At 34.2% G+C, this 10000-nt stretch overlaps 1 protein-coding gene across 1 annotated transcript in view; it reads left to right on the top strand.

Annotated features, from left to right (window-relative positions):
* The first annotated feature begins 9487 nt into the window (after window positions 1–9487).
* The window catches only part of LOC142342447 (uncharacterized), a 5980-nt gene continuing 5467 nt past the window's right edge, over window positions 9488–10000 (top strand). Inside the window, exon 1 of the mRNA XM_075393772.1 lies at window positions 9488–10000. This exon is cut by the window's right edge and continues 223 nt beyond it. Coding sequence (XP_075249887.1) covers window positions 9596–10000 — 405 coding nt within the window. The 5' untranslated portion in view covers window positions 9488–9595.

Raw genomic sequence — 10000 nt, forward strand, 5'->3', positions numbered from 1 at the left:
GAGAGAGAGATGATGGGAAAAATGCAATGTTGTGACATTTGTTTTTGATCTAGTCCAACAATGGGAAAAATGTACAGAAACAGTTGCGAGACCCTTGGTATAGGAAATGATGGTCTTAAAGTTGTCGTCGGAATTTGATTTTCAGTCGGAGAAAAATTGCCTCGAGAATTGATTTTTTAATCCTTAAAACAAAGGGGTACTAACTTACTTGAGAGGTTCAGTATATTATAAATTAAAAAACTAATATTGCGCAAGATAAACAAGTTTACAAGTGTTTTTGAACATATAACAATGGTGTCCCGCTTTATTACCGCTTTTTAGTTAATGTCTATCTTTTTACCCGATTTATTTAGTGTAACAAGAATATCCCTGTGTTCTTCATTTAATTTTCCTTATACCCTCCCTGATTCATAGCAGCTTGCTTCCCATATCCCAATATAGCTGCAACAAACCATTCCCTCGTTAGTCCTTCTAAATAAATTTATCGAAAAATAGTCTGTGATTCTTGAGTTAAGGGGTTTTGATAAACAACTTACACAGACGAACACACGCACACATAAACGAATACACATTAAAACAGATACACACATAAACCGCACGCACAAACATGCACATAAATATATACGACACAAATATATACACACACCACACGCACAACAACAAACAGATAGAAACTCAAACAACACACACGCACACCTATATATATATATATATATATATATATATATATATATATATATATGTAAATATATTTAGATACACATATATATATATATATATATATATATATATATATATATATATATATATATATATAAATATTGTGTATTTCCCCCCGAATTTGTTGTTTAAAGTGTTGATCAATATATTTTTACTAGTTAAATTTTTCCCAAATTTGTTTAAGCCATAAAAAAATTTGCGATTACAATGATGAAACTCATCGGACTGATGGTATTGATTGCTGTTTAGGAACAGATCTATCAGTAACCGATGTTACCCTAATGAAGCCAGTTGGGTCTACGGCGGTTAACTTTCCAATAGATGACGAGAACTTCGAGGGGACTATTCAATTCAGCGATGGTTTTGTATATTTTATTATATTTTAAGATTGAAGTTTTTTCATGGTAGAAAAATGTCACCTTTCTAAACTCTGAACTGGTGGTAATATCAACTTTCCATGAGTTTGCAAATCTGTTTGTTTTTGCACTATTTTTTGTTAACTTTAAATTATTTTTGTCCTTAAAGACTGCTTCCAAGTGCTTCGAAAATACAAAATGTCCAAAGATTTTTGTGCAAGAACTTGATTCCGCTAGGACTTCTAAACTCCTTTGACAAAAATAGAAGCGAAAATGCAAATTTACATTGTCAACCCATTTTTGATCTCACCGTTGTGAACATAATTTCTGCAATTTTTATTGAGTTTTATACCAATCGACGTTTAATCACCAAAAATTTAACAATTCTAAACACAGAAAATATGACGGACATATTTAAAGAGATAATTTTGATAGATGTTGGCCGGTTTTCCGTAATCAGCCCAAACTTTTTGAAGTCTGCTTTACCGTACCTTTCGAATCAACTTTTATTTATCTTCAGTTGCTGTGTTAGCAAATGTGAGTTTCCCAGTTTGTGGAAAAAATGCATGTACGACCCCATTTCAAAAGCGGTAGCCAATTAAATATCAAGAATTACCGACCGATTGCCATGCTTAGCTCCTTGTCACTGCTATTTGAGTGTGCAATTACTTCTCTACTGCAACGGGTTGTATGAGTTACTTGAAGCAAACAAAATGCCAATGAGAGTGTATCTAAACAAATGCCTTTGATACCATCAATTATAATATCATACTTTTAAAATTATGTAGAATGGGATTTGACAGTGCTTTCTTGAGGTTTTTCGTGTCATATTTAACTGATCGGCAGCAGAGAGTTGTAATACCTTGCGGAAAATCGAACTTTCGACCAATCACCAGCGGTGGGCCTCAAGGGTCAATTTTTACAGTGTTTCTTTTTTCCTTTTATAAAAATGACCTACCCGAAATAATCGACAATGAGTGCGATTTATACGCGGATGACAAAAAAATTGTCAGCACTGTAGGCAATAAAATACAGATGGAAAAAATACGAAAATGCAATTGTTTGTAGCCAGGAGAATCGGTTAAACTTCAATTTCGATAACTTTAAAAACGTGCAATTTTCATTACGTAAAAATCAAAACAAGCAAATTTTGCGTCTTCCCAGTAAAGGAACCATCTCACAGGAAACACACTTCAACGTCTTGGGCATATATTCTTCAGAAAATTTATCATGGGATCATCACTTAAGTTTTGTTCTAGTAAAAGCAAATCAGAAGCTTGCTGATCTAAAGAGAACAATTCCAAGTGAAACAAAATTGTCAGTCAAATGCAACCTACTCAAAACTTACGTAATATTGATCTTGTTTTATGGATCAAATGTTTTGTATGCCAGTAAAACTATCGTCAGGCAATTGCAAAGGCTTCAGAGAAAAAGTTTAAAATGGATACAATCAAACCGTTATTTTACTGTTAAATAATACAAGGATTGTCTTCGATCCGTAAATTTACTTTCGATCACCGATCACATATCAATTTGTATTTTGGATCTCTTAGTTTTTAAACAGAATTTGGCAAGAAAACCTCCACTTGAGGCGGAGCAATTTTGGCAATTAAGGAATGAACATCCGAAAACACGATCAAACGAGAAATTTTTTTAATACTCAAACGAATGTAATCCATAGCCTTGCCGATCTAAGATATTCTACCGAGTTACAAACTTAAACAATTTGATGTCACTGGCGCGTGATTTTCCCAACTATTGCCCATATTCGAGTCCTCCCAAATTCAAAAGAGAAGTCAAAGAATATCTATTTGATTTAGCTAAGAAGAATTTAAATTACAAATCGTACCCATATTGATGGATAGTGTTTGAGGGAAATCAAATTCAAGCCCCGTTGGGGACTTTAAAAGCTTGGTGAAACCAAGCTTAGTGAAATTCTTTATTATTTTTTTTATTGTTATTATTATTTTTTTATTATTACTTTTAGTATTATTATTATTATTGTTATTACTATTATTATTATTATTATTATTATTATTATTATTATTATTATTATTATTATTATTACTATTATTTTTATTATTATTATTATTTAGTTCCAAAAATTGCGTTCAATTTATTGAAGACTCTATTACTCCATCAATTGAAGCCAGTTTTTGCATTGATAATTTAACAAAGTTTCGAACAACTTGATCAAAATTAAAATGGGACACAAATTTCTGGTCAAAATGCAATTACATTTTTGCTGTAGAAAAGCTCGTCAATTTTTGATTAGATCTACTAAATATCTGAAAACTATGCGTCGATTGATTTGAAAATCAAAAGAAACGGCTTATGACTCCAAAACTGGCAGTTTACAGAGTAAAATTGCAGTTTGTGCGTTTCGCAATGAGTGTGCGTTATGTGAAAAATGTATTAATGTCCTAAAATTGTGACTAATATAATTTCTAGATCATATAAAGACTTGTTATGACTTGAACAAAACTCAAAACATGCAAGATTTTTTCAAGATATGATTCTATTTACAAATACGGTTCTCAAAAGCCAGTAGCAAAAGCCGTTCATGTGAAATATTTGATTTTAGCATTGCCTTAAATGTATGCTGAAAGTCAAAACTCAGTTACCAACCCCTTGTATTAAACAGTAAAATTTTATTTTCTGCAGAATAATTCTCCAACTTTTTAATCAAAATCATTATTTTCCTACACCAGTCATCTTTTCCACCAATGAAATTCAGATAAAAAGAAAATTTATCAATTACCAGAAATCCCAACTCTTGTCAGAAATCCCAACTAAAAGAGAATGGTATTCATTCAAGTTGCAGAAAAAAAAAACGAAAATTGTCTCAACGTGTAATATGTTTTCAGATTTGTTGAATATTTGATTGAATGATTGAATTTTGATTGGGAGCCAAAATTGTTTAAAGATTAAAATGATCAAACAATTGTTTAAAATTTGTAAACAGAAACTGATTGAACATTGGAGAGAAAATAGATGTGAATGACATGTCAGCTACTGACAACTTTTTTTACTGCAAAACATAGAAAGAATTTATCAAGTTTACATTAGGATTTCAGATAAGTGAACGTTGCGTTTTATATGAACTTCACAGGTAGGCGAGAGGACTGTTTTATGAAGTCAATGGCGTACAGGATTTTTTTCGACCTTTGGTTGCAAGTTGAAGTAATATTACGCCCAATATGTGATTTTTAACAGTGTAAAAATTGGGGTGCTACCTTCAAACTTTGACGTTTAGAATACAACTTTTTTCAAGTATTTGTGGACATTAAAATATTCAAAACTTGCAAATGTCTCTAGATTGGGGTTAAGGGCTAACCGTAATAATCCATCCGGTCATCACTTTTTGCTTGAACAAGTTTGGTACCTTGCCCACAGGTAAGAAAGTAGTTTTCGTTACGCTTGCGCGTTATTTTTACACCATGAGAGTGGGAAATGATATCTGAGAAGAGCTTTGGTGATTTGGTTTAGGGTTTCATTAACAATAACTTGTTGCGCAAATTATGGTTTCTGTGAAATGATGAACCAGTGGCACACTGCACTTTGATTAATCTCAATGACTGAATGAACGGTAATTTATTGAAGCAGTGAATATAAACAGGTATTTAAATGGCTTCAAAAAGATGAGTATAAACAAAGCCCTCCAATAATCCATTTAGGTTACGAAGTATTTTTCCGGTCTAATTAATCTAAGAAAAATCTTCGAAAGAATTTTTTTACTAAAAAACTTTGCTACAGAAAGTATTTCGGCGTTTTTAAAGGCCTATCAAGTAATCATAATGATGGTCCGTCTGAACAGACGAAGAACGGAAAATTTTTTATTACTAAGCAAACGATTTTGCATAACCTGTTTTAGTCACTGAAAAAATTCCAGAAGTTTTTTGACGAAAGCCGTATTGTAATTTTCTTATATCCAGATGACCTCCACATTGTATTTCACAATTAAATTTATTCTAACGGATGCAGTAGAAAGAAAAAAAAAACATTCGTAAAAATATATAAGGGAAAAACAATCACAATTCTTTTTAATGAAAAATGTTGTCTTTATCACATGGTCTCTATCTTCAAAACATAAGGTCCCTAAGAAAAAATATTGATGAGCTGCAAACTCTATTAAAATTGATGACTTCTCGAACTAAAACATGGTTATTGGACAATCATACAAATCACTTGTTCAATACAGACGGGTGCAATGAACAGTTAACATGCAACGTTCACCAGAAACGTGGTGGTGTTCCTATTATCTCAAAGAAAAAAGTCGTGACGGGGCTGCACAAAAAAACACAAATTAACAACATACAAGTTTCAACAGCCAAAGTTTCTGGAGCTGTTGCTACCTATGTAATGGTGCTTACATGCAACCTAATGCCCCTGTAATCGATTAATTGATTTACCTCGCAAATCATTTTAGTGATATCTACTTACAACCAGATGAAAAGAAAATTCTATGTGATGACATTTACATTGATTACAACGGGGAATCAAGCAAAAAAACGAATTTCCAAAACAGTCTCAGCTGTTTTGATAGGCAGTGTTTGAAGTCAAATTAACCAACGAGAGAAACTGTGTTCAATAGTTCAGTTATTGATGTCGTCTACTGTAATAAAAATTTTCAAGTAGAGCTTTAGAAACATCAACTCTAAATTTTAGAGACATCTACTATTTTCTAACGGTGCCAAAAGTTGTAGTCGGATTAATAGAGCTTTAGAGACATCTACTATACTGTAACGGTGCAAAAAGTTGTAATCGGAACAGAGGAAGATATAAAAACTCGTTGAAAATCCTTGAAACGAAAAAAAAGAATTCTTTAACGCTTTCTGAGCTGCAAAAGTACAAAATATTTCTAAAATGAAGGATCTGCTCTCACCCGTTAAACATTTTAACTTTAACAACATCCAGAAAAAAGTACAAGAAATTGTTTCCGACAAAAAATCTAAAACGCAAGGTTACAGAAAGGTTGGGTTTTGAACCAAAAGAAAAATTTGCCTCTCCAAAAACATAAATTGTAAAAAAAATTGAAAAATTGAGAGATCAATGGAAAATTGGGAGCATTACTGCGCTTAGAAAGACCGTCGACAAAAAGAAACCAATTGATTTTGTATCAGAAATCATAGCCGAAAGCAAGTTAAATAATAAACATTTTTTCGAAACCTTTAATATCTTAATCGGGAAAAAGTCTGGATCAAAACCCGAATTTACTTTCGAGCAGCATCATGAGTTCAGTTCGTTTTTCACTTATGTTTTAAGGCTGACTACTGGAAAATGATACAGAGGATAGGTAGAAAAAGTTGTAATTCACTTTTTTAATTTACAGTGTTTACTACTCGGGAACATAGACAAAATAGCATTTCTCATTAAAAAAGCACTGAATTTGGAATCATTCCCAAACTGCTCGGAGAGGGCAGTTGTGCTCCCAACTTTCATGTCTGAAAATGCTTCTGAAGCTAATAATTATTGACCCTTTGTGTACCTGCCATATCAAAATTACTCGAACAAATTATCTACATCAGATTGTCTAATTTTCTCAAACGTTCAAATCAACTGCACAACATCCAGTTTGGTTCAGATTAAAATTAGGCTCCATAGAAGCATTGATATCAGTTGTACATTCAGTCCGGTATAATTTGAACAATCATCAATTTTAATAGCAGCAATCTTTACGGACTTAAAGAAAGCTTTTGGTCAAAAGTTCACTCAATTCGTTTAATAATGTTATGGAGAATGGTATTCTTTGGTCCTGTGAGTACCTCGCTAACAATTTGTCAAACAAACAGTGAAAAAAAACGTTGCGAATCCTTTGATCCATCTTTATTATCTTTAAGATAAGGTGCACCTCAAAGCTCAATTTTGGACCTTTGCTCTTCATCTTGTTTGTTAACTATTTTCTGGAGGCTACAACGAGTCTGAGAATGACACTTTACGTCAATGACACAACGTTGATGCTTAGTCACTCAGATCTTAATCAGCTTGTCTGAGGCACGAAGCAAACCCGCGATTCTTTGGACAAAAGTAAGTTAATTTTAAACTTCAAAAACTCTGGAAACAAAAGCAGTCAAATATCATTGGGGAGAAATAACAAAGAGAACAATAAACCAATAAGGTATTTTGGAATCTTGATTGACGAGAAAATACATTTCAAAGATCTTATCCATTGTTTGATTCATAAATTGAATGTTTTTTGTGCTACCTTCTCTAAACTGATGTAAATATCAACACGTGCTCACAAAAATCACGTGCAACCAATCTTACAGAATGGAGCTTTAATTTGTGATTCAGCATAAAGAGTGACATCAAGAAAATGACTAACAAAATTTAACATTGAGTGAGATTTGTATATAGGAAACGTAAATTTGATTCAATTGAGGACTTCAGAATTTTCGCAAAAAATTAATAACACAGAAGAGTTATTTTTATTTAAACTTTTGAAATTTTTAAATAAAATAAGGGAGATAAGTGAGTGCAGTACAAATTTTGTTGTTTGAGAATAAATGATTAAAAAAAATTAAAACAGAAAAGTTGCACAAAACACCTATTGATTTTACATAAACAATCAATTCAAAGTAAGATCATTTCAACAAGAGCAAGAAATCTGATGGCAAAAAAGTAATTTTACAGCCTCATTTCACTGAAGATTTGGCTAAACTGTCGATGATAGGTTGCAAAGGTTCTGCTCATTGGTTCCGCGAAAACTTCATATCAGGCGGTGCTGACTTGCTTGAAGTTTTCTACTGAGCATTGTTTTCATTCAACACACGACGAGGCAACACTGCCGTTTAGTGTTGTCTCGGTTCAGTAAAATGTGTATACAATAAGGTTAGAAAAAAATAAACGCACATATTTTTTGTTTATCGGTTCTGAAAACAATTTAATATTAATATTAATTTTATTTTGCACAACACAAATTTGCTTTTAAGCTTCCGAAATTGATCCTTTTAGTTTATGCATTCTTTTTGGTTCCGGCTAAAACATGTTTTTCAGGTACTTGTTTCTCAATCTACATCAACAAGTTCGATCGAAATATCGGGCCTGAAAAAACTGAAGGTTTCTGCACTGATTGGAACGAAGGCGAATCCAGAAACGATTACTCAAACTGCGAAAGGGAACTGGCTCGATGGTACGGGTGCCCCCGTCAAATACCAGGCCAAAATTTTTCTGGGGTCAGCGGTGATGATGCTTTCTGGGCGGAACGGGAAGTCAATGCGGGCATAAATGGATGGGAATTCGATATCTGTTGTGATAACGGAACTGACCCAGAAAGACGACAAAAACTGCACGGAACCCATTACTGTAAGAAGGACAGCTGTTCGTACAATTACGGTGCTGATTTTTGTATTCGATCACCTCGACACGCTTGCAGGGCTGTGAATCTGTTTCCCTATCTTCTCATGAACAAAATTTTTCCCTAGTTTTCATAGGAATTCCTAGTTTTGAACCACGCTCGAGCAAAAAGTGATTCAAAAAATGCTCAACCCAAAGAGCTTATAAAAAGACGGTAGATCAAATTTAGCGAACAACTCTTTTTGGTTGCACTGAAGCAAATGAAATTATTAAAATTTTCCTGAAGTTATAGAACAGCAATTTTTTTTAAAAAAACCTTCGCTTGGTTATTGAAATGAAATTTTATCGACTTGTGGGAAATCGGTTGCGTGTTTTTAGCCAACGAAAGCCCTTCCTGCGTGAAATCATTTTGAGCCCCTGCTACAATTTGAGACCTGAACCTGGGCAAGTTGCGCTCCTTTTGACTTTGGTAAAGACTTAAGACTTGAGAAGTCTTTTTTTATTTGAAGTTCGGAATCCTAAAACTAATGCAAATTTCATTACTGTACAATTAAAATTTCAAGTCTAATTTCAGTACTGATTCAGAAATATATCACTTTTTACACTTGCCAGTCTTGGGAAGGTCTTGGCCACGAGTTGGCAACACTAAAAAACCTATAAAAGGTCGAGGAAAACGAAAACAGTAGGAAAACGTCAAACAAAACTTTATTTAAGATTCATGAATTTCAGCGGGTGGCGGGAGGGGGAGGGGGGGGGGGAGGAGGCAGGGGTTTGTAGTTGTCTGGTGTAATACATCGTGGAAGCCTGAGGCGAGACCAAAATGGTTATCTTGCAAGATCTTGCAAGACGATGCAAGACGATGTAGGAATCTTGCAAGACCTTGCAAGATAACCATTTCGGTTCCGGCTGGGGAGTATCTAGTACCCGTCGATACCCGGTCTTTCCATAACCAATATCAGCCGAAGGGAGTTTTTCATCAATCAGTCCCCCAATTAGGTTAAAAAGAGGTGGCGCTGGTCATCGCAATTAAACAATAGTGTTTTGAGGGGGTGGAAAAAAGTAATTACAGATACTCATTCTCCACCGACCATAAAAGGAAACAGATACATAGAGCTAACGTAACTGGAGAAGAAAGAATATTACTGGTATCGAATCAATGCTGCTACAGTGATGGGCGATTGCTGAATTCTACCGACGGACCCTTTAAGGCGGGAAGAATCCACATGCAGGTTAATTCGGTGGAAAACTTAGGGAGTCATTTTTGGAAGGATTTGTATCCTTACCAAAGATGTTGTATCGAATCCCCTTTGGAGTGTGCGAGTAAATTCAAACCTCACAGAAAGACTATAATTGGTAATTACGTGCCCAGAAATTTGTTCATAAACCGTGGGGACCCAGACATCACAACAGCCGACGGGAAAAGCTACCCGTTTATGGGTTTGGGGGTTTTCACAATGCTTCAAACCCATTTTGATTACCCAACCATTGTACAAGCCAGCATGCGTCGGATTGGTCAAGGTACGGTGATCTCTGGAGTAGCTGTCAAGTTCAACGGATCCCTTTTGGAATGTCATATTAACGTTTCTGGCTTCTTCCAGTTCGCCATAAACGGTCACGTAAAGGAAATA

The sequence above is a fragment of the Convolutriloba macropyga genome, chromosome 7, assembly GCF_964194025.1.
Source record: "Convolutriloba macropyga chromosome 7, txConMacr16.3, whole genome shotgun sequence".
NCBI lineage: Eukaryota > Metazoa > Xenacoelomorpha > Acoela > Convolutidae > Convolutriloba > Convolutriloba macropyga.